We start from the raw sequence: 25,511 nt of genomic DNA, 5'->3' as shown, positions 1-25,511 counted from the left end.
TTGTAGTGCTTGGATAATGTGGCTGTCCCATTGACTGCATTTTGGGCCTCTTGTTAACCAGACCAGAGTGCTGGAAAGTAGGAGGAGCGCACATGGCAGATTCCTTCCGCTCTTTCATAATCATCAGCAGTTCCTCCTTAACTAGCAAAGTCCCATATATTCCCAGGGTCTTCCTGGCTCACCCTTCTCTTTTTTTTTTTGCTGAAGTGGAAACCCGGCCCACCCTTGATGACATCATCTCCACAGTCCCCTCACATTTACTTTCTCGAATTTCATTGGGTCTCAGGAGTGAAGTGGTGAGTCCTCCTTGGGTTCCACCTGCTTCTCTGATCTCATGTAAAACAGAAACCCCTTTGTGTCTTTGAGGCTTAATCAATTGAGCTTTTCTGTCCTCTTCCTTTGGTCCCTTGAAGACATCTACCAATTTCATGGCCGCCAAGTGACCCTGGCACCTAGCCCACAATCTCCCACTTCATGTTTCTCTTTTGAGTAGGATTGTTTCTTTCTTTTACCTCTTTCTTTCTCTAGCTTCTTTCTCCTACCTCTTAAGTACAATTTGAAATATGTATAATTTTGTTTCTATTTATTTTATACAGTTATGCTAATATGCACACACATTTATTTATCAGAATGGGAATTCTATGCTATTAAACTGTACTCTTGGTCACAGCTGCCATTTATCTTTTATTTGACAGTGTTTGGTTACCTGTAGCATTTTCACGACATTACTGTTTTCCATATTAGGAATGTCTTCATGAAGCCATTTTGGTATAAGCAAGAAGATTCTTCTTTTAATTCTGAAAAACAAAAATACCACATTCAAAGAAGCGTTTTACTTTAGAATTGGTGCAGGCAATCATATGAGTGATTAGGAAATCAACTATATAAAGTGGAATGCATAATAAAAATGAAACTTTCTGAAGCAGGAGCTAAGATTTCTATCTCTTACTTCAAATAGTTAAGTGGGAAGTTGACTCAATATCTGCCAGATTTTTCTCTTCTCTCTATTGCTCTGCTTCTGTCTACTGAGCTAGAACATTTCAATCATGCACATTAGATTCAAGATAAGTGAGAGAACTATGCTGAAAGTGAAAAACTATACATATGTTAGATATGGCAAGGCATGATGAGCAGGAGACCTCAGTGTGGAAAAGTTTGGAAAACTTAAGGGATATTTTGTACAATTTTCCAAGGTGATCATACCACAGAAAAATATTAAAGGAGAAAATGTTATATAATAAAATTGTATAATTCCAGCTTCCCCAATTCTGAATTTGTTGTGACTTCAAATAGAGTTTAGATGATAGTGGTGGCTCCAAACACTTTTTATGTGGGTGGAGCGTGGGACAGGGCAGGTTGTCTTCCAGTATTGCGGCACAGTGAGAATGCCAGGTTTTGTTTACGCTATGTGCTTATTCAGGATCACTGAGGTAGGGTGATAGGAAGAAGAGAGAGAAGCTGTGTTTGACCCACTTCTTCCCCAAAGCTACCCCTTGGCACTGTCATTGTGTTGAAAGCACTTTCTGCATTTACAGTAAATATTGATTTGAGCAAAGAGGTTGTACCAGGAACTTAAAAGAGACTAAACTGACCTCTGGCACATTTTTCCAAGTAAACAGTGCATCTGTGAACAGCAGATCAGATGTGTTTATCTGTTTAAGCAGCGTCTCTATGGACTTTTACTAAGTAACAACCAGAACGGCTGAAGTGTACTTTGCTAGCCCAATTTTACCTTGTACTACAGGGCAAATATAATTTTCTTATGTGTATTTATGCAATGTTTTATGATTCAGCTCTTTTCATAAATTAGAAATTACTAATTAACACTCTCTTTCTATACCTAAAATTAGACCAAATTAGTAGGTTCATGCTGTTGTGGAAAAGTTTTTATATAGCTGCTACAGTGAGAATATATATATACATTTACTTTATATATATGTTTTTCTTTTGGTTTCATTATTTAAAATGTTTTCCCTCTGTTTTCCAGTCCTATATAAGAAATAAGGCTTATATAAATAATGTATGGTTATAGTAAATAATAGTATCTTCATATGTATAATAGTTATATTGGAATCATCTCTTGTTCTTTTATATTTTTTTAAAGAATACTTATTTAAATAATTAAATTAGCAAAGAATTGTCCTATTTTCTTATTTGCCATTATCAATAGGAAGTGGATCTTTAATTATTCTTAGTAACAAATTTAATGTTACTTAAATTTTCACACTAACTGAGACTTCTTTGCATAACAAAATAAATATTAATATTTTTACATGTATAAGTTGGAACATCAAAATATTTCAAAGAGCTTTATAATCAAGTGTATTTTAATACAACCTAAAATGAAGTCCCATATTCATTTGCCCACCTATCAAAGGTGTCAGGGATATGTTTACTAGTGTGTAGTTTATATACTTAAGTTCTAAGAAAAAAGTCTACATAAATTTTTAAAATCACTAGTTTATTTAGAATAGCTCATTCTAAATCTTTCTGCCTCATTTTGGTGATGAATTTAAAAGAAACAAAGATTATCTCATGAAGCAAGTGATGGCAAGAAAGAGAAACTATTTCTCAGTGCCAATCAGGCAAAGAACATTTATATGTATTAAAATTAGAAAGTCATTGGATAGAACAGGAGGTTGCCACATAAAACAGTACACTAGAAATAGGTATTCTGGGCTTCTGACCAAGATGGAGGCATAGATAGATATGCTTTGCTTCCTTATACAACCAAAAGAAGGATAGCAAACAATTTAAAAACAAAAACAACCAGAACTTCCAGAAAATCAAACTGTATGAAAGACTGCTAACCAAGGAGTTAAAGAAGAAACATTCATCCAGACTGGTAGAAGGGGTGGAGATGGGAAGCTGGGGCAGCAAGGACGCCTGGCAGGGAAGCAGCTGGCAGACCTGGATGGGCGAGGTGGTGGCTGGCAGACTGGGCTATCCCACATTCATGTGTGATTAAGCCAGGAGGAACAACTGGGGAGTGAGACAGATTGTGCAACCCAGGGTTCCAGTGCAGGGAAAATAAAGCCTCAAAACCTTGGGCTATAAAATCTATAGGGTCTGCGGCAGTGGAAGAGACTCCCATCCTTACAGGAGAGTTCATTGGAGGGGCCCACAAGGTCCTAGCATGTATACAAGTTCACCCACCCAGGAATCAGCCCCTGAAAGGACACAATCTGCTTGTGGGAAGCAAGGGAAGTGACTGAAACTAGGGCAATAGTCAAGCAAGTGCCACTGTACCCTCTCTGACAACTCTGCCACATACAGTGCCACAACACAGCGAAGTGAGTTGTTCCACCTTGGTGAATACCTAAGGCTCTGACCCTTACAACATAACAGGTGTGCTGAGACAAAGAAATATGGCCTAAATGAAAGAACAGATCAAAGCTCTAGAAAAGAACTAAGTGATGAGGAAATAGCCAACCTATTAGATGCAAAGTCCAAAACACTGGCAATCAGTATGCCCACAGAAATTTTGAGTACGGATGCAAAATAGAGGAAGAAGTGAAGGCTATGCAAAGTGAAATAAAGAAAAATATACAGGGAACCAACAGTTACGGGAAGGAAACCAGGATTCAAATCAACAATTTGGAACAGAAGGAAGAAAGAAACATCCAACCAGAACAGAATGAAGAAACATAAATTCAAAAAAAATGAGGAGGGCTTAGGAACCTCTGGAACAACTTTAAACATTCCTATATCTGAATCATAGGGATGCCAGAAGGAGAAGAGGAAGAGCAAAAAATTGAAAACTTATTTGAAAAGATAATGAAGGAGAACTTCTCCAATCTAGCAAGGGAAATAGACTTTCAGGAAGTCCAGGAAGCTCAAAGAGTCCGAAAGAAGTTGAACCCAAGGAAGTACACACCAAGGCACATCATAATTACATTAGCCAAGATTAAAGATAGGGAGAGAATCTTAAAAACACCAAAAGAAAAGAAGACAGTTACCTACAAAAGACTTCCCAGCTGATAAGACTATCAGCTGACTTCTCAAAAGAAACCTTGCAGGCAAGAGAGGGCTGGAAAGAAGTATTTGAAGTCATAAAAAACCATGACCTACAACCTAGGTTTCTCTATCCAGCAAAGCTATCATTTAGTATGGAAGGACAAATAAAGTGCTTCCCAGATAAGGTTAAGTTAAAGGAGTTCATCATCACCAAGCCCTTATTATATAAAATATTAAAGGAACTTATCTAACAAAAAGAAAATCAAAACTATGAACAGTAAAATGACAGTAAACTCACAACTATGAACAACTGAACCTAAAAACAAAAACAAAAACAAACTAAGCAAACAACTAGAACAGCAACAGAATCACAGAAATGGAGATCACATGGAGGGTTATCAATGGGGAGGAGGTATGTAGAGAATGGGGGAAAAGGAACAGGGAATAAGTAGCATAAATGATAGGTAGAAAATAGACAGATGGAGGTTAAGAATAGCATAGGAAATCGAGAAGCCAAAGAACTTATGTGTATGGCCGATGAACATGAACTAAAGGGGGGGAGGAGCATTGCAGGGCAGAGGGAGAGAAAAGAGAAAAAAAATGGGACAACTGTAACAGCAAAATCAATAAAGTATACTTTAAAAAGAAAGAAATATGTATTCACTACATGTAGTAAACTTTAGGAAATCGAAGGCTTTATTTTTCTCAAAGTCTCATTTTCTAAATAACAAGGCATAGATTGTTACTATTTCCATATTGGGGAAAATGATTGAAGGAGGCCAGGAGGAGGGGCCTTGGGGCTGCATGCTAAAACACTAGCGTGACTGATATCAAAGTGATGAATTCAGATGGTGTCCCACTTCTCTCCACACTGACTCATGGGGTGTATTTGGGTAGAATTCAAGGCAGGTTATGACTTAACCACTCTAGAGAATCCAGGCACTGAAGATAAACTTGAGGGCACAGTGAGAAAGCTGTGTAGTGAAAGAGAGTGCATGGGCTATGAGTTCAACCAGGTCTGGACACCTGGATAGTGCTTAGTGACCTTCGGCTGATCATTTAACCTCTGTAAGCTTTATGTAAATTAGACCATAGAGCTTTTCTGGCAGGGTCATTGTGAGGGTTAAATAAATGACATTTGTAAACAGTTTGACATAAGTAGGTATTTTTCCTTTCTCTGAATAAAAATGTCGATGAATATTTTTTGTAAATAATTGACTGCATTTTGGTGGTACAAATACATGGTCAAAAATCAGAAAACAGAAATTCTGCAAAAACCTACCTAGTTCGGAGCGATTTGTTAAATATCACAATCAAAGAAAGAATTGACAACACAACAGCAAAGGAGACCATGCCCGATAAAAGTCCAATGTTCTGTTGCCTGGTGTCTGAGAGGAAAGAAAAATAATTTTAGCTAAGCTTTAGTGACCATGTGATGTCAGAATCATTGTTCTCTCTACTCTGCTCAAAGCAAAGATCATTGATGTCAAAGGAAAAGAGAAAAAGGGAAACAAAGTTAACAAGCTGTAAAGTGACTGCTCTTCCAAACTGCATGACAACACTTTCTGTTTGAGAAAATCAGGTTGCAGGTTGCATGAATCTGATCTCAGTGGGTTTCTAGAAGTGCATCTCTAGCAAAAGTGGTTAGCATTAGACATTTTTCTGAGCTTGTGCATGCATATTTTATATAAAAAGGTTTAGTGATGAACCTCATTTGGTTTTTCTGACACAAGTGCAAATTCTAATTGCTTGTAACAGAGCAGGCCACAACCATGACTGAGGTTTTTAGTTGTTTTTTTTTAATCTTTGGTGTGAGACAGAAGTTATATACAACTTGGTACCATTCTCCAAAATTTATTGTTCATGAATTTTTTCCACTGAGAAAGGAGATTCACTCTATTTAGAATATATGTTAGATGTTACAAACTTTTTTTATTGTTACATATCTTGCACTCACATTTTATTTGGAAAACGATGCATTGCAGGGGGAGGGCATGGGGGGATGTGGAAGAGGATACAGGGCAGATTAATGGAAAAATACAATAAAAATAATGTAAAAAACAACAAATAGAACACTGTCTAAAAAATGCTAACAATCTTTGTTTACATTTTGAAGTTGAATTAATCCCCTGAAATTGTTAAATTATGAATATAATATATTCAACATGTGTTACCTCCAGGATCGTCATATTTTCTGTCTAGTATACATGTAAAACCCTGTTTTCTTTTTAAAAACATTTTATTTATTTATTTTTAGAGAGAGAGGAAGGGAGGGAGAAAGAGAAGGAGAGAAACACCTCTGTGTGGTTGCCTCTCACGTGGCCCCCACTGGGGACCTGGCCTTTAATCCAGGCATGTGCCCTGACTGGGAATCAAACTGCCAACCCTTTGCTTCATAGGCCCATGCTCAATCCACTGAGCTACACCAGCCAGGGCTATCCTGTTTTCTATTTTCAAATATAGACTGTAATTGAGAAATGATTGATCACACTGGAGTTTGTTCTGAGTGTGCTGGCTATTAACATCCATTCTATTCCCCCTCTTCCTCCCTTTGGCAAATGTTTATCATATACTTGTCATGTGGCAGACACTGTATTAGCCCTTCCCTAGTTATTTCCAAGCTGCACCTGCAATACATTTGGGGTCTCCAAATTGTCCAGTCCCTCTCCAAAAGCCAGTTGGTAGTCAGGGGCTTAGATTACTCCAAAGTCCCAGTGGATATGAAATTAGTGTTTTCCTAGGACTAATGAATGAATTACTAAAGATTTCATGCAACTAATGGAAGGTACTGACTGCCACATACATGTGGGCACTAGCACGTGGAAGAGGACAGAGAATCCCCTGTTAACAGAGCACCGGGCAAAGGGGACCAAGGATAGAGCAGTGACCTGAGAGACCTGGGTTGGAAATGGACTCAGCCACTTACCAGCTCTGTAACCTCAGGGCACAATTATAAACTTGCTGAAGCTCAAGTTTCCTCTTCTGTGAAATAGAGATAATAACACCTATGTAACAGAGCTGCCTTGAGTTCCTAGCCTCCACAATTCCCACAGAAATATGAAGGTGCAGGCCTATGTAGGCATCTGTAATTAGGGGTCTGTACTAAACCTAAGCACTTGCTTGTAATTTATTCACGTGTATAGATTCAGAGTGCTCATACCTTCTTTTTTATGACATTTACTACTACTTGACCTTATTCTTCTTGTTTTAATCATTGTTTTCTCACCTCCCCCCCATCTATTAGCCCCATGAAGACAGGGGCTTTGTTCATTTTTCTCACTGCCAATTCCCATGCACCCAGAACAGTGCCTAGCACATAGTAGTTGCTTAATGAATATTTGTTAAATAAATAAGCAAAAGTCCAAAGAATGGCCATATAACCTGCAAAAATTCTTAGGTTATTCCTGCCAGATTTCTATGCAAGGAGGTAAGTGATCTACAAATGGCCAGTAGTGAAATAGTCATGCGTAAAATTTTTTAATTTGAAACTTCTGTTTAGAGTTGTATTTGCCATTATACAACCTGATCTAATATCCTTTTATGCCTAAAATATTTAAGTATATTTATCAATGGAAGATTGAGTCATACTAACACATAAAATAGGATCTCGATTACATGAGAGAAAGTGCAGAGACTTCAGAATTTGAAAAACAGGATTCGAATTTTAGTCTGTCACTTAGGATGAACTTGGACAAATTCCTTAACCCCTCTGAACGTCAGGTTTCCCATCTATAAATAGACACATAACACTTTTCTCACCAAGTTGTTCTGAAGATAGAAACAAGTTGATGTATCTCACCCTGGCTGGTAGCTTAGTTGGTTAGAGCATTGTCTTGATACACCAAGGTTGCAGGTTTGATCCCTGGTCAGAGCACATATAAGAATCAACCAATAAATGCATAAATAAGTGAAACAAGAAATTGATCTCTCTCCCTTTCTCTAAATCAATAAATAATTTTTTAAAAAAGAAAAATGATATATATAAAACTGCTGGTATATGGTAGACACTGAAATAGTAGAATTTTTTTAGAAAGAAGTTTTGGGGTCTTGCGTCCCAGCACTAACTGAAATGAAAATGTATCCGACCCAGAGCGAAAGCTGGCAAAATCCATCTACACCACTCCTTAAATTCAATTTTAAGCAGATCTTTGTTGATTATTTTCCTATAGAAAGCATATGGCAAATCTTCTTATCAAGAAATTTATACCTGACACAGGATTTTTCAGTATGGAGAGTTCAAATAAATGACTAGTAAAGACTACTAGAAAATCTCCTAACAAAAGTTGTATTTTCTTACCAGAAGTAAGTTGTCCTTTAAAGATGGAAGCAATGAGAAGCCCAGAATTCCGAGTATCATGTTGGAATGATTTCAGCATGACCAAGGGAACTTAAATAAAAAGAAAATAGCTTCAGCTTCTTATATTTTGCACTCAGGTTACCCAATTTCCTAAGAGAGTTTCTTTACTTATTTAGAGATGATTAAAGTAAACCAGTAACTTTAATAGGCTTGAAAGATGGAATAAAAAGCAAAGGCCTTCGATTATGTGTCTTTTCTTCTTTTTATCTAATTGGGTAAACTCCAAGAGAGAACACACTGGGGAAAAAAGACAATAAAAACTACTAAGGGTTTATGAAACTTCAAGGTGTGCCCACTAATTTCATGAGTCTTCTAGGCAACAAATACCAAAGAGCTTTATTTCATTCACTGATCCAGACAAAATGCACAATAATTGACCTCTACTTGATTCCTCCCAATAAATGATACAATATAGTTTAGGTTTTTTTAGGAGCCTCCAGCAGTGTCACTTGCTTTGCACAGTCTTTGAGATGCTATTAGTGACCCGCACCTTGACACCACGTAAGAAGCGCAATTTTGGTTAAGCAGACATTCTGAGGTTGTAACATGGGTAGAATGCCATTAATGACTTCCCCCTGCTCCTGTCCTGCTGACAGGGATGCTGGCCAGCCCGGTCTAGTCACAAGGTTGTCAGGACACGCTAATGAAAGCTTCTAACCAGGAAGGGGTAAGCAGCCTTGGCTGCCAACTCACTTTTAGTCTGGACTCAAAAGAGTCCTGGAACTTCCTTACCCCTCTCTTCCCTCCTGATAATTAAAAGCTGCCAGGGGTGACTTCAAGGGCACGATTCTCCCAGCTGATAAAAGACATTCCTGAAAATGGTTCTAAGCTCTGGATCCCCAAGAGTGCTTCAAGCCCTATTATTCAGTCATTCTGATTTCAGTGTTCAAATTCTTCCTTTAAAAAAATTACTTTGGGGGCCAGGAGGAAATTACAACTTGAGGTGTCCTTAGCTGCCATTGAGATAGCACTCATTTGTATAACGAGCTACGTAGCTCAGACAACTGTCTTTGAGAAAAATACAGAGTTTCAATGAAAAGTTCCTCTGGGTCTTTGGAAATTTTTGAAAAAGGCTGATCTGGGTGCCAAAACAAGCTCAAATGAAGAGTAGTTTTGTAAGAACAATGGGTAGGGAATTTTAGAAGATGAAAACATCAGAAAAGCCGAAAGTTCTTTCCTATGCTTTTATGCTGGCTTCTCCACAGCAAGAGGAAAATGTTTCACTGTGAATTGTGACAAATCAGAAATCCCTTTTGGCTTCTCCGTGCTTCACTGGCTTTTGTTTCAAGTATCTGGTTCCATCGTATTCTGAGGGTACAAGGTTATGACCCATGGCCAACAGCCAGGCTTATTCATCTAAATTCTATTTTATAAGCTCATGTTCATTCTCAGGGAACCCACACAAGAGTCTGCACCTACATTAGTTTCAAATTTTAAGAGAAATATAACATTAAAATGTGACAAAACTTTTTCTTTAATTTGGCAAAACCATGGGTTTATAGCATATGTTGCTCATTTATTTTTTTCACTTCCATTATTTTAAAATTAGCATTTTAATTTAAGAATATATATTACTGTTGGCTTTTAATACAAATTAATGTAATTCTTTTGTATAAAATACAGATGGTTATTCAGGAATGAAACTTTAGTTATTAATTTGCATTATGTAAAAGTAATTTTTATACCTGACTAGGGCTTTATTAGCCCTAGTAGAGAATAAGTATGATCTTCCTTTAAGCTCTTCTGTTATCATAGTTTCAAATCAACCAGGTGTGTTAATTTAATTAGATTAAAGTCATTTAAAAGAGAAGCCTAATTGTCAGAGAGTGATTTCACAAAGAATTAGATATCTGAAGTAAAACAATTTATGAACAAGATTGTTATGGAAGAAATCAGGACAATAGCAAAATTCCTGAGTGTAGGACTGATATGAAACCATATAGATGATATTTCTCATAGCATACCGCCACCAAGTGGTTAAGTCACTTCTTCTTAAACCATACTTAACATTTTTCTTTATAAAAGCAGTAACTATAATAAAAGAATTTTAACAGGAAAAATAAAAGCAATAGGAAAAGAACCATCTCTAATGCCATCCCCATAATCTACCTGCCATTGGTAATTTATGGTATTTTGATGTATTTTCAGGTGCAAAAGCATTCACAAACACAGAATGATGTACCACATAACTTTTATGACTGAAAAATTGTAATAGCTGTAATCACCAGCGTGTTGTCTAATGTGCTAAAAAAAATCTCCTGGTATATTTATTATTTATTTAATGTCTGTAGTGTTATAGTCGTAATGAGAATTCCATCCCTGGAGCAGAATATTAAATTATGCCCATTACACTTATAGCACATATTTGAGTATACTTAGAAAGCCCAAATCATCTCTACTTAGGTAAAAACTTTTATACACCTTATACAAACTGACGTTGTTTGTTAGAGTTAGTCTCATAGAAGACAGTGTTTTCATAGGGAATTTAGAGTGGTTTGAAGCAAAAAATGTAGTATCTTATACTTGCCCCGATCTAGAAGCATAGCATATATTCCATCTGTTTCTTAGGGATGATGTCAAATCAATCTCCTCAGCCCTTCCCTTTATGTCCATCATGGGGCAAAGTATGCTTTGTTCTCTCTAAGTGACCATTTATTGAGTACTAATTATGTTGCAGGTAATGGACTAGACTTTACATACTTACTCTTATTTAATCCTCACAACAACTTAAACAGAGAGTTAATCCTATTGTCTCTATTTTATGGATGAGGAAACAAAGATGTAAAAAGGATAAATGACTTGCCCAAAGTCACATAGGTGGAAATCACAGAGTAAAAATTTCCATCCAGTTCTCAAAACACATAGTTTTGTTGGTCACTGGCCCCATTAATTAACAACCTGACTTCTGCAGCAGGATGGCTCCGTATGCGGAAGCTTGGTCAGCCCTACAAGCGGCGTCTCCCACGCTGAGACGGCCAGAGCTCCTGTGGGCGCTGGTCAGTGTGCTGGAGCTGCCTGGCCTTGCTGGGCCCTGAACACTAGCACAGTGGGTTATGATTGGGCTAATCCATTAGCACTGATTCCTAGCATCTTCCAGCCTAGAGTTATTTTCTACTGAAAACTGTTTTCCTTGATCATACAAGCAATACGTATTACTTGTAGGCTGCTTAAAAGGTATAAGAGCATGGAAAAGAAAATACAATTGTACGTTCGTTCACAAACTGGAAACAAGTATTTTTATATTTATTAACAATGTTTTGTGTATATCTGTACCCTAATGGAGCTCATGCTCTTTACTAAATGCTGATCTATTTTTCTTTTTCATTAAATATTATATCATGAATATTTCTTCATTTTGTTAAAAATTGCTCATACTAGTGACAGTTTAATATTTCACCATGTTTGTACTGTAGTTGTTTAGTCATTCCCCTGTGGAGAAAGGTACAGCTTGACAGTTTCAGACACCAGCGTTAGACTCGGACAAAACTATAGTTCAAGTCCTGGCTCCACTACTTGAACTTGCATGGCCTTGGGCAAGTTGCTTACCCTCTCTGTGACTCAGTTTCTTCATTTGTAAAATTGGGTAATAATAGCACTTCACTCATGAGGTTTGCTGAGATAGTTTATATAAATCGCTTAGTACCATGCCTTACACAAATTAAAAGCTTAGTAAGTGTTAGCTATTGCTGTTATTGGACTTTCAGATCACATTCCAAATTCTTACTATTATTACTAGCTTTTAGATAATTATTATTGTACATGAAACTTCTTTCCACATCTCTGTTTATTGCCTAAGACTAGAGTCTGATAAGTGGAATTACTGGGCCAAAATGTGTGGACATTTCTAAGGCTCCTTTACTTGCTTTTTCCTTTGCCAGTCTTGCTGTCAAAGACACACTAACCATGTCTGCGTCATAGTGGCTTTGACCAGAGCTGACACAAGGGAACTCCCAGACCTTTCTTTCAGAAGGTTCTAGATATTCAAGAAAGAAGAGTCATATTAAAAAAAAAAAAAAGGTGTGCTTTTCAAACTATTTGATCTTTTCCAATCCTATTTTTCTTTCTGTGTGTGCATGTGTGTGTGTGTGTGTGGTTGCCTCTCTTACACCCCCTACTGGGGACCTGGCCCTCAACCCAGGCATGTGCCCTGACTGAGAATTAAACTGGTGACCCTTTGGTTCACAGGCCACCACTCAGTCCACTGAGCTAGCTACTCCAGGCAGGTCTATGTCCTGCCTTTTAAAAAATTAACATATTACATATACTTTACTTTGTCAGTAATTTTTTAAAAAATATATTTTATTATGCTTTATAGTTGTTCCATTTCCCCCTTTTATTCCCCTTCACCCTGCATACCCAATCCCACCCACATTTCTCCTGTCCCCTTAGTTCAAGTCCATGGGGCATATGTATATGTTCTTTGGCTTCTCCATTACCTATACTATTCTTAACCTCCACCTGTCTATTTTGTTCCTATCATTTATGCTTCTTATTCCCTGTACCTTTTCCTCCCATTCTTCCCCCACCCCATCCCTCCTGATAACCCCCCATGTGATCTCCATTTCTGTGATTCTGTTGCTGTTCTAGTTGTTTGCTTAGTTTGTTTTTGTCTTTTTAGGTTTGGTTGTTTGTAGTTGTGAGTTTGTTGTCATTTTACTGCTCATATTGTTGATCTTCTTTTTCTTAGATAAGTCCCTTTAACATTTCAAATAATAAGGGCTTGGAGATGATGATCTCCTTGAATTTGACCTTATCTGAGAAGCACTTTATCTGCCCTTCCATTCTAAATGAAAGCTTTGCTGGATAGAGCAATCTTGGATGTAGGTCCTTGCCTTTCATGACTTAGAATACTTCTTTCCAGCCCCTTCTTGCCTGCAAGGTTTCTTTTGAGAAATCAGCTAACAGTCCTATGGGAATTCCTTTGTAGGTAACTGTCTCCTTTTCTCTTGGTGCTTTTAAGATTCTCTCTTTCATTTTAATCTTGGCTAATGTAATTAAGATGTGCCTTCATGTGTTCCTCCTTGGGTCTAATGTCTTTGGGACTCTCTGAGCTTCTTGGACTTCCTGGAAGTCTATTTCCCTTGTCAGATTGGGGAAGTTCTCCTTCATTATTTGTCCAAATAAATTTTTGATTTCTTGCTTTTCCTCTTCTCCTTCTAGCATCCTTATGATTCAGATGTTGGAATGTTTGAAGATGTCCTGGAACTTCTCAAACTTCTCCTCAATTTTTTGGATTCTTGTTTCTTCATTCTGTTCTGGTTGAATGTTTCTTTCTTTCTTATGCTGCGAACCATTGATTCCCAGTTTCCTTCCCACCACTTGTTGGTTCCCTGTATGTTTTGCTTTATTTCACTTTGTGTAGCCTTCATTTGTTCCTTCATGTTGCAACCAAGCTCAATCAGTTCTGTGAGCATCCTGATTACAAGTGTTTTGAACTGTGCATCTGATAGGGTGGCTATCTCTTTGTCACTTAGTTGTATTTTTTCTGGAGCTTTGATCTGTTCTTTCATTTGGGCCATTTTTTTCTCTCGGTGTGCTATTACATATATCCCAACCCTATTTTTCTTAAAACATAAATATCTCCTTTTTGTTTCTTTCTAATCTCCTTCTTCTGATAAGCTCAGCTGCTTAAGTGTTATCTCCCCAGTCCAGTTTAGTTCTATGGTTGGAATTCAACATTATTGGACCAAGCTTAAAAATTTCACTTGTGTTCATACCAGCAGCAAAGCAAAAGGCAATGGCCAGACATATGAAACAGCACCAGATGCCTGGGGCAAAGAAAAGGACCTGTCAGAACTAACTCATTACCACACCTTGAAAAGCAAGACTAACAATGAATCATTTCATGGGTTACAGTGTCATCCTTGAATATTAAGGATAAGAGGGTATGCCTAAACATATTCAAGGGATTATCTGTATGCCTAATTCCTAAGCTATATGTACTTGGTAAAAAGAGGGAGAAGAAAGTAAGGATTATAGGTATGGCAATCATATGGTTAAAGGAAAAAAGTAAGAAGAAGAAAAGGTAAAAAAGCAACAGCCACCCAGGAAATTTTCCAAAGTGACATAGACCATACAGAGGTGAGGGTCAGATGCCAAAGTGTAGCAAAACTTTATATGCAGGAATGAGCACCTTCCAAGTTTTACCTGGTGGTTTAAGATTCTTCAAAAGTGCAGCTTTGCTCTCAAGCATAGCATCTACTAATTGTTTTTTTGATCTTAGAGAAAGAGAAAGGGAGAGAGAGAGAAGCATCAGTTTGCTGTTTCACTTATTTATGCATTTGTTGGTTGATTCTTATATGTGTCCTGACAGGGAATCAAACCTGCAACATTGGCATGTGGGGAAAATGTTCTAACCAACCGAGCTACCTGGCCAAGGCATGTACCTGTGCTGGAGCCTGAAGAGTCTAGTTTACATTTGCCATGTTTTTCGTTGTCCAGCAACATGACATTCTTTTCTGTGGGCATCCTAAAATATGTAAGAGGCCAGAAGGGCTTCCCACTGTGGATACCTCTGTGGTGTAAAGGCTCCCTCTCCCTGTAGCCATTAAGTAACTACAAGCAGATGACCTGAGCCCAGATCATCGCATGCCCTCCTCCCACCACTTGCACAGGATACACTGCTCCAGCAAATCACTAAAAGATCAATATGAATGCAGCAGCTACATCCAGAGCCTGCTAACTGTGGAACTCTGTTAGAACAGGGGTATCCATGGCACAGGGCAGGCAGTGACACTGGCCACAGTGCCAACTATAGGTTCTCACCAGATTCTTCCTAGGCTGCAATTTCGGCTGTGGTTCTGGCTTCTAATGTCCTTTGGATCCTGTTTGTGACCATTTTGACAGCCTTTCTCCTGATTTCTGCCTATCTCCCCAATAATTCTCTTCTTGCTTAAGAAAACCAGATTTGATTTCTCTTGCTTGCACCACATCACAATGAGTAGTAGAAACTGCAATAATAGATAGTGGGTGGATGAGTGAGAAGATGTGGCTGAACAAATAATGATCACCCAAAGAGGTCCATGTCCTAATTTCCAGGACCTTTCAAGAGATTACCTTACATGGTAAAAGGAATTTGAGATGGGGAGATTATTTTAGATTATAGGGCTGCGTACAGTGAAATCACAAGGTCCTTATTGAAAGAAGGAAGGAGAGTCAGAGAAAGAGATTGAAGATGCTGTGCATCTGTCTTTAAGATGGCACCACAAGCCAAGAAATGGAGGCAGCCTCTAGAAACTGGGGAAGGCAATGAAACCGATTCTCTCTTAGAGCCTCCAAAAGTTACACAGCCTGCTAATACCTTGTTTATAGCCCAACGATACCGATTTTGGATTTCTCACCTCCAGAATGATGAGATCATAAATTTGTACTGTTTTGAAGCTACTAAGTTTGTAATAGCTTGTTATGCCAGCAACAGGATGCTAATGTAGGAGATTATTACTTCCTCATGGAAAAGCATAATCTTTAGTCTCTATCAATGGATTGCAAACTTCTGAGAGACTGTGAAGTTCTTTTGAGTTTTCCTTTAATTCTACAGAACTCTGGCGGTTTGTTAGAGGCAGGACCCCCCAAAAGAAGAAATAGGTGCAGAGGAAGAGTCTAAAATGATTAGTATGTTGAGGGACATTGTGTATCTATTTTACCCAGTTTAGTAACCATAAGTCTACAGGTTTATAAACCATTTCGATATTAATTAAAAAGAAATTCCTAATTACAAACAGCAGAATTTTTGAAAAGTACATTCTGTGTGCTACCCTCTAAATTTATTATATTTAATATCACCTATACTTAGTTGCATTGATATAACTTTTTTCTTTTAGTCACTAAAAGCCCTAAAAATGAATAAGAATCTTTATAGGCTCATTGTTAATGCAACAACCAGCAGTTTTGTGAGAACAAAATACAGTGTGGTTTAATATCTTGCTCATACTTGCCTTCCTTTGGAGAACTGTCAAAAAGAAGAAGATGAAGAAGACGATGATTTCTCTGGGAAACTTCTCTACTGCAAGTAGCAACTCAAGCAAGTTAATTAGTCATTATGAAATATGACTGCCCTTCCCTCAGGCCTCTGACTTGTCATTAAAGAGATTACAGAGCCCGCGCCTTTTCTTCTTCACAAAGGGACCTGTATTACAGTGCAGAACTGACAACACTCCTGCCTGGAAGTCTGCCTTTCACCTGTTTTTCACCTTGGTAGTGGTGACTCTAAGGAATTGACTTTCACATTTGCAACATTGGTTTTCTATGCTGACAAATTATCTTTCCCTCTTGGGGGCTCTTTCTGTACTGCTTAAAGACCCCAGAAATTTTTATTTAGTGGTCTAGAAGCTCCAACTTCAGCAGCCATTAGTGGTTCTTAGAGCCTCAGTTGAAACCTCCACCCAGAGGCAGGGCAGGGTCCAGTCAGAGGAGTACTGTGCAGTGTGATGGTTCATTGGGACAATGGTCTCCCATCCCATGCGTCTAGGGTCTCCCAGGCATCCGAAGTGGGTTGGGATGGTGAGTGATTCAGGGAGCAGTGGGCAGGAGGAAGATCAATCAGAGAGGTGACCAGATAGTACAAGAGATAATAGCCTGAGGTTCTCACATGCCAACCCCTCTCTGGCCCCTCCCCTCAAAACCACTAATAATACTGATTCTTCCAATCCAAGAACATGGAATATCTTTTCATTTATTTGTATCTTCTTCAATTTCTTTCATCAATGTCTTACAGTTTTCAGTGGACAGATCTTTCACCTTGGTTAAATTAATCTTAAGTATTTTATTGTTTTTGGTGCTATTATAAATGACATTGTTTTCTTAATTTCTCTTTCTGATAGTTTCTTGTCAGTATATAGAAGTGCAACTTATTTTTGTATACAGATTTTTTATCTTGAAACTTTACTGAATTTGTTTTTTTTTAATTTGTTTATTAGTTCTAATAGTTTTTTCTTGTGGAGACTTTAGGGTTTTTTTGTATATAAGACTATGTCATTAGCAAAAAACAGAGTTTTATTTTTTTAATCAATTTACATATTTTAAATTTCTTTTTCTTGCCTAACTGCTCTGGCTTGGACTTACAGTGCTGTATTAGTAGAAGTGGTGAGAGTGGTCATCCTTGTCTTGTGCCTGATCTTCAAGAGGAATCTTTTAGTGTTTTATAATTATGTTGTAAATGGCCTTTATTATGTCGAGGTGCATTCTTTCTACACCTAATTTGTTGAGTACTTTTACCATGGAGAATGTTGAATTTTGTCAAAGGCTTTTCTGCATCTATTGACATATCATATCACTTTTATCCTTTGTTTTGTTAATGTGGTGTATCATATTTATTGATTTGCATACGTTGAACCATTCTCACATCCCAGGGATAAACAAACCCTATTTGGTCGTGGTGTATGGTCTTTTTAATGTGCTCTTTAATTCTGTTCAGTTCTTTCTGCATATCCTGCCCACTCCCAAGATTATTGTTCATGACACTTGTCCCTCTTAAAAGGTATGTCTAACCTTTTGATACAGTGGTTCTTATACTTTATTGCAGAAGTATCACTTGGCTAGAGGCTGAGCAATCTGATTTTAAACTAATTTCCAAGCATTTATAATGCATGTGGTCCACACGTCCCACTCTGGGAAGCACTGCTTTCTGGACACTTGAGTGAACAGGACCAGCTGGAAAAACACATGAATTGCCCTGGGGTGCCCTGTGGAGTGTATGTGTGTTTGAGAATTTTCATAATAGTTTATTTGAGCCAACCTGACAACATATACCAAGAGCCAGATCTCAAATGCTCCTGAGAATCAGAGCCTTACAAGTTTCTTATGCATTTAAAATTAAGAAAGGAGTGTGCATGCAGGTGGGAGAAAGCAAGTCAGGGACTGGATTACAGGGTAGGTAACAAGATTACCTGATCTCTGGAGGGTCGATACCCACTTCAAGGGGTATTACATCTGATATTTCAAAGGTATGTTAACCTGAATGCACAAGAACAATAAACAGGGCTGGCGTAAAACCTTTCACTTATGAAGTTATAGGCCTGGGGAAAACACATTGTTTTGAGATGAATGAATTCAGCTATACACACATAACAGTTTCAGAGAACAAAACAGGAAATTCCTGCATAGAGGGACATTACTGTCTGGGCTGTGTTTCTTCATGAATAAATAAACCTTTATCACTGGGAAAGTTTTGCTGCTCAAAAAAACCCATATCAAACAAGTTGGTTAACTAGAAGTATTACAGGAATTATTTTTTCAATTGTGAAATAATTCAAACTTCTGTTATGAGGTTTTATTCTTACTGCTTTTATTTATATCTTTATTATAGTGCTATCTAATTTATTTATTACACTTTTTTATTGTCTGTCTTCTCTAGAATTAAGGGATTATTGTCTCTGCTTACTGAAGTTCCAAGTTCCTGGTGCTTGGAAAAGTCTAAATGAACATGAATGACTAAATAAATATCTTTCCATGTATACTTTTTAAAAAAGCAGCCGGTATTACAGATTTACTAATGAGCGATTTGACAACTTGCATCAAGCATCTTAAAGTTTGCTTAACTCTTGAGCCAAAGACATCTAAAGACAAAAGGAGAGTTTATACACAAAGCTATTCAAAGAAATTTATTGATAAGGAATAAAATGCAGTAGCCTAGATACTGTTAAAATAGGGAAATGGTTAAATAAATTATTGTATATCCATACATTGGAATGCAGTGCAGACATTAAATAGTTTTTTTAAAATTTAACAAGGTAGATTAGGTATGAAAACCAGGATTTTAACTAAACAGTGTGTATATGACAGCATTTATCATTAACAAATATACACATAGGAAAAATTAATGTTAGATCCATTTAATTGTAAACAACAGCGATTTCTAGGTTGTATTTTATAATATACTTGCCTGTTTTTACAAATAGAAAATAAGATACATTTTCAAAAAGATTTAATCTTATCACTTTCCCTAACACTTTCACTGTTTTTCCTTGAATGTGTCTTAGAAAGGAATTTGTACCAAAAGAAGTTCATTTCCTCTTAGCCAACATGTTAAACTTGTATAGACGCAAGGTTTAAGGGATGTTTAATTTTAACTGGCATTTTTTGCCTTGGGTGATTGTTTTTCCTCAGGAAACCAATACTTGAAATTTAGGCTTGTTACAAGGTAGCTGTGATGTTCCTATTCCTGCAATGTAAGGTTTAAGACCTTTACTTTTAAAGCAAATTTATGGTCTTATGCTTAACTTATAGAATACTCTAGTAAACTGTTCCTGCACTTTGATGTAATTGGTTAAAGAAATTGATGAGATTGCTGAGGGCTATAGGTAAGAAACCCTGAGTTCTGGTTTAGGTGCTATTACTCACTAGCAATGTGCGATTTAGAAAATCACGCCTCACTTTTCTCATTTGTAAAATGGTGCCAATTATACTACCAAATATGGCTGATGTTAAAGTCAAACAAGATTATACAGAGTAGCACTTTGTAAGTGGCGAGTAAATGTTAGTTATTAATTTGGACAATCTTGTAAGACAGTTCTGCATTCTTATATTTTTTTAAAGATTGTGTTTATTTATTTTTAGAGAGAGGGAAAGGGAGGAAAGAGGGAGAGAAATATCAATCAGTTGCCTCTCACATGCCCCCAACTGTGGACATGGCCTGCAACCCAGGCGTGTGCCCTGACCGGTAATTGAACCGATAACCTTTCAGTTCTCAGGCTGGTGGGCAATCCACTGAGCCACACCAGCCAGGGGTCTGCATTTCTTTTAAAAATAATTCAGCTATCAACTAAGTTATTATAAATGGCATCTAAAGTCCTAAGAATTTTAACAATATCAATTTTAGAGAATATTCTCAATTAAAAACTAACTTTTACAAAAGACTTGGTATTGCAAATGATTCACTTAATAATGTGTTTCTACATCAAAATTATAACTAAACTACAGAACAACCATCATTCAGAACTGCCTGAAATCTGGCTGAATGGAAGTCCTACAACTAGGGATTTAAAAAAATAAGCCATAACAAGACTGGTAGGAGGGACAGGGACATGGAATGGGCTTTTTCCATACCCACGTGTGTTGGATAAAAATTAGGAGGGGCATCTCAGGGGCAGAGGTACCCCCTGAGGAGTGAGGGCTCCCGGCCTCATACCAAGCCCCTCTTTTCACGGTTCCAGTGCCAGGAAGAGAAGTCTCTATAACTTCCTGCTGTAAAAACTAGTGGCGATCGAAATTGAGGGAAATGAAGGGCTTTTAAAGTCTCGGGCAGTTCCCCATAAAGGGTCTGCCCACTAACATACTTGGACTCACTCCCTCTCAACTCCAGAGTCAGGGCAGCAGCTTGAAAGGCACCTGAGACATATGAGGAAGAACTGAATTGTCTGGCATCAGGATGAAAAATTAGGGTGGGGGGCAGCTTTCTTCCAGATAGAAGTGCTGGCAGAGACCACTGTTCTTTTGAGGATTTGCTCCTCTGACAGAGCTGGCAGGAGGGTGCCATCTCCGAAACTCCATTAACCTGGCTCACAATGTTTCCCTGCCCTGTTAATTTCCTGAGGCCTAGCCCCACCCAACTTGCAGAACCACTCAAGCTGTTTCCAGTGGCTTTTTCATACAAATGGTCTAAGCTCATGCTTCAGATTTTCCAAAAATGTGTCAAACAAACATGCCCTTAGCATGCCCCAAACCCCTTGCTCAGTGGCCCCAGACCCAGCACTAGCAGCAGTCAGTTATGGTTCACAGCTTGACCTGGCCTGGGCACCTCTAAGCCAAGCACAAATAGCCATCTGCAGATCACTTTGTAGCTGATGCTGGGTGGCTCTGGGCAGAACACAGGCAGCAGCTGACTTTCACCTGCTCCTCCTGGGAGGCCCCCAGAGCTAGCACACCCAATAGACTACATCAAGGAACCACCCAGCCAACTCCACAAGCAACATGGGCCCCTGAGCAGATTACCCTCTATAAGGTGGTCACAGCCAGTCCTTGCAGGTAATTAACCTGGGTAAATTCCTTCTAATGACATGCCAACAGCAATCAAGGCTCAACTATAAGAGGAGAGCTGTACTCAGCCCACATGGGAGGCACAGCTTGAGGTGCCATGCTTGACTGATAAGGGAAGCAGATCAATTGGACCCTATATGACACCTACTACATTAGGCCACACTGCCAAGACTCAGAGTCAAAGCAGCTCTACCTAATACATAGAAACAAAGATGGGGAGGATGGCAAAATGACAAGAAAAAGAAACTTCCCAAATGAAAGAACAGATCAAAACTCCAAAAAAAAATAACTAAATAAAAAGAAGACTAGATGTCTCCTAGATGCAGGTTCAAAACACTGGTTATAAGGATGCTCAGTGAGATCAGTGAGAACCTTAACAGCATAAAAAAAATGACCAATCATAAGGGAAGGATAGAAATGAAGAATAATTTACAGGAAATTAACAGTAGAACAGGTGAAGTTAAGAATTAAATCAGTGATTTGGAATATAAGGAAGCAAAAAACACCCAATCAAAAGAGAAAAGAATTTTAAAAAATGAACATAGTGTAAGGAGCCTCTGGGACAACTTCAAGTGTACCAACATTTGCATAATGGGGTTGTCAGAGGAAGAGTGAGAACAAGAAATTGAAAGCCTATTTTAAAAAATGACAGAAAACTTCCCCAGCTTGGTAAAGAAAACAGGCATGCAAGTCCAGGAAGTGTAGGGAGTCTCAGACAAGATGACTGCAAAGAGACCTACACCAAGACACATAATAATAAAAGTGAATAAGTTTAAAAACAAAGAGAGAATCTTAAATGCAGCAAGAGAAAAGCAGTTAGTTACCTACAGGGAGTTCCCATAAGACTGTCAGCTGATTTCTCCACAGAAACTTCTCAAGCCAGAAGGGATTGGCAAGAAATATTGAAATAATGAAAAGCAAGGACCTATAACCAAGATTACTTTACCCCACAAAAGTATATTTCAAATTGAAGGACAGATAAAGAGCTTCCCAGACAAGAAAAAGCTAAAGGGCACCACAAACCAGTATTATATGAAATGTTAAGGGGTCTTCTTTCAGAATAAAAAGGGGGGAAAAGATCAAAATTATGAACAACTAAATGGCAGTAAGTACATATTTATCAGCAATTGAATCTCAAAAAACAAATAAATGAACAGGCAAAACAGACACAGAATCATACATAGAAAGTACATTTTGATGGTTGCCAAATGGGAGGAGGCTTAAGGGGATTGGTGAAAAAGTAAAGGAATTAAGAAATACAAATTTGTTATTACAGAATAGTCATGGGAATATAAAGTGTAGTCTTGGGAATATAATTAATAATATTCTAATAATTATACATGGTATCATGTGGGTGAGAGATTTATCAGGATGATCACTTAGTAAGTTATTTCATGTTTAATCGCTGGGTATATACCTGAAACTAATATAATTAATGTATATCAACTGTAATTGAAAAATAAAAAAATAATTAAACAAAATAATAGTGTGTTTCTTATATTTGGGCTTTAGGGGGTGCCAAAAGAACTTTTAAGCCACTCTTTGGTTCTTAGCTTTCTCTAGATGCTGACAATCACCAATATTTATAATTTACGTTAAAGTGCTTTGAAAAACATCAAAAACAATTACAAGATGTTATAATACAGATAATATTAACAATAGTGTGATTATAATTAAGTTCTTCAGTTTTGAAAAGAACAAATAAATCTAGTGTACAAGCTACCTACAGTAGGAAGACATCTTCAGGAAAATGAAGCCATCATGGAATATTACAACAATTACAGTAATTTATTTTATTGTTTGCTTCCCACTAAAGTCTATTTGATGAGTTGTGTGAGGACTTCCTGTCAAGATGGCACTGTCAGCAGACATGGCTTGCATCCTCCAACAACTACATCAAAATTACAAAATGTAGAACAGCCTCACTCAGAACTATCAGAAATTGAGTTCAGTGGAAATCTGACAACTATGGAATTAAAGAAACCACATCCATCCAGACTAGTAGGAGGGTGGAGATGTGGAATGGGCTGATGTCACATCCATGTGCAGTAGATAAACATTGAGAAGGGATATCTCGGGAGTGGAGTCCTATCCCAACACCAGGCCCCACAGCCCAGGGTTCCAGTGCCAGGAAGGTAAGTTCCCTCAACTTCTGGCTGCAAAGAACCAGCAGGGATTGAGCTGGTGGAAGAAACTTCTGGAGATCCAATCAGTTCCTCTTAAAGAACCCACACACAGGCTCACCTACTCAGACTCACTCCCTCTGAGCTCCAGTATTAGAATAGCAGCTTGAAAGGTACCGGTGGCATATGGGGCGGCATTGAAGTACCTGGCATCAAGGCGAGCAGAGGCCATTCTCCTTTTGCTGAACCCTCCCACCACAGAGCTGGCAAGCTGGTGCCAGATCTGAGACTCCATCAACCTGGCTAACAGTGTTTTCCCTGCACTGGAGACCCAATGAGACTCTGTCCCACCCAACTTATGGGCCCATGCAACCTGCTTTACCATATGAATGGCTGACCTTGGCTCCTGATTCACAACTTCCTAAGTCCTCTCAAACAAGCAACAGCTGGCCTCAGTGAGCTCCAGTCCCAGCACTAGCAGCAGCTAGTCTAGATTTGCAGATTGGCCTCATCAGGGAATCTTCAAGCCCAGCACAAGTAGCAGCCATCTCAGATTGCTTTACAGCTTAGGCAGGGTGGTGACAGGCAAAACACAGGTTGGGGCCAGCCTTGCCCTGCACCACCCAGGAAATCTCAGAGCCTGCACACCCAGTGGACAGCTACGGACCACATTGGAGCACCACTATCCTGCTCCTGCACAGATGATCCCCCATGGAGGGCGAGCAAAGGTGGTCATTGGTCACAGCCAGTCCTTGCAGCTGACTGGCCTGGGTAAATCCCTCCCATTGACCTGCCAAAAGCAATCAAGGTTCAACTACAAGATGAGAGGGTACTCAGTCCACACTAAGGGTGCACCTCGAGTACCCAGCTTGTGTGACAGGAGAGGCTATGCCACTGGACCCTACAGGACACCTACTACATTAGGCCACACTACTAAGACACGGAGTCAAAGCAGTTCTACCTCATACACATAAATAAACACGAGGAGGCTGCCAAAACAAGGAGACAAAGAATCATGGCCCAAATGAAAGAACAGATCAAAACTCCAGAAAAAGAGCTCAATGAAATGTAGATAAGCAATCTATCAGATGCAGAGTTCAAAAAAATTATTTAAGAAAAAGATCAAAACTGAACAGTAAAATAGCAAAAATACATATTTAGGAACAATTAAATATAAAAATCAAACCCAGCAAACAAGAACAGAGACAGAATCATGGAGATGGAGAGTGTTTCGATGGATGCCCAATGGGGGGGCCAGTTTGGGTGAATGGGTGGAGGTGAGGGGATTAAGAAGTACAAATAGGTGTTCTGTGACTAGGCAGTCACAGAATAGCCATGGGGATGTAAGGTACAGCACAGGAAATGGAGTGGCCAAAGAATTTACAGGCATGACCCATGGACATGAACAATGGTGGGGGGATTACCTGAGGGAGTTGGGGGCACTGGGTGGAGAGGGAAAAGAGGGAAAAATCAGGACAACTGTATTAGCATAATCAATAAACTATAATTAAAAAATAAAAGCAATTGTGTGCATGGAAAATAAGTCTATTTAGCTAAGATTTCATTGAATTGGATGTGTAAATAACTGGAATATTAAACTAATAATGCTAAAAGCAGAGGAATATTTTAAGGTAAACAACAGCTCATCCAGATTTTATTGAGAAAAAAATTAATAATCTCATATTTAAGTGCTTTAACTCTTTCTAATTGTTTTGTATAGTAGATAATAAGTATTTATTGATATGATTTTATTTGTATCTCTTTTAGGAGAATATATTTAACAGAGTGACCTAAACAGTTGAATGTAACTCTCAATGCTGTTTTGTTTTGTTTTTCAAAGCAAGGTCTTAGGTTATTATATGACTACAATCACCCAGGATGTTTGTAAGAAATGCTAATGCTTGAGCAACCCCCCACTCCCACTACCTGAGACCTGTGAAGGAGAGAAGATGAACATGCATACTAGGTGGTTTTTTTAAAAGACCATACTTACTTATTCTTAGAGAGAGAGGAAGGGAGGGAGAAAGGGAAGGAGAGACATATTAATGTGTGGTTGACTCTCATGAGCCCCCCTACTGGGGACCTAGCCCACAACCCAGGCA

General features: G+C 38.3%; 2 protein-coding genes across 2 annotated transcripts in view; one reads left to right on the top strand and one right to left on the bottom strand.

Moving 5' to 3' along the window:
* Positions 1 to 25,511, top strand: part of CUNH1orf141 (chromosome unknown C1orf141 homolog) — a 200,771-nt gene that overhangs the window by 42,052 nt on the left and 133,208 nt on the right. The gene's annotated exons all lie outside the window — the stretch shown is intronic.
* IL23R (interleukin 23 receptor) overlaps positions 1 to 25,511 on the bottom strand; it is a 64,011-nt gene that overhangs the window by 3,400 nt on the left and 35,100 nt on the right. The window contains exons 8-10 of the mRNA XM_053655491.1: positions 8,255 to 8,344; positions 5,240 to 5,345; positions 707 to 797 (exon numbers count right to left, since the gene is read on the bottom strand). Coding sequence (XP_053511466.1) covers positions 707 to 797; positions 5,240 to 5,345; positions 8,255 to 8,344 — 287 coding nt within the window. The remainder of the gene's footprint in view (positions 1 to 706; positions 798 to 5,239; positions 5,346 to 8,254; positions 8,345 to 25,511) is intronic.

This window comes from Artibeus jamaicensis, unplaced genomic scaffold, assembly GCF_021234435.1.
Source record: "Artibeus jamaicensis isolate MK-2021 breed Jamaican fruit bat unplaced genomic scaffold, CSHL_Jam_final scaffold_1019, whole genome shotgun sequence".
NCBI classification, from domain to species: Eukaryota; Metazoa; Chordata; class Mammalia; order Chiroptera; family Phyllostomidae; genus Artibeus; species Artibeus jamaicensis.
Note: the sequence above shows the minus strand (reverse complement) of the source record. Positions and strands in the feature narration are given on the sequence as shown.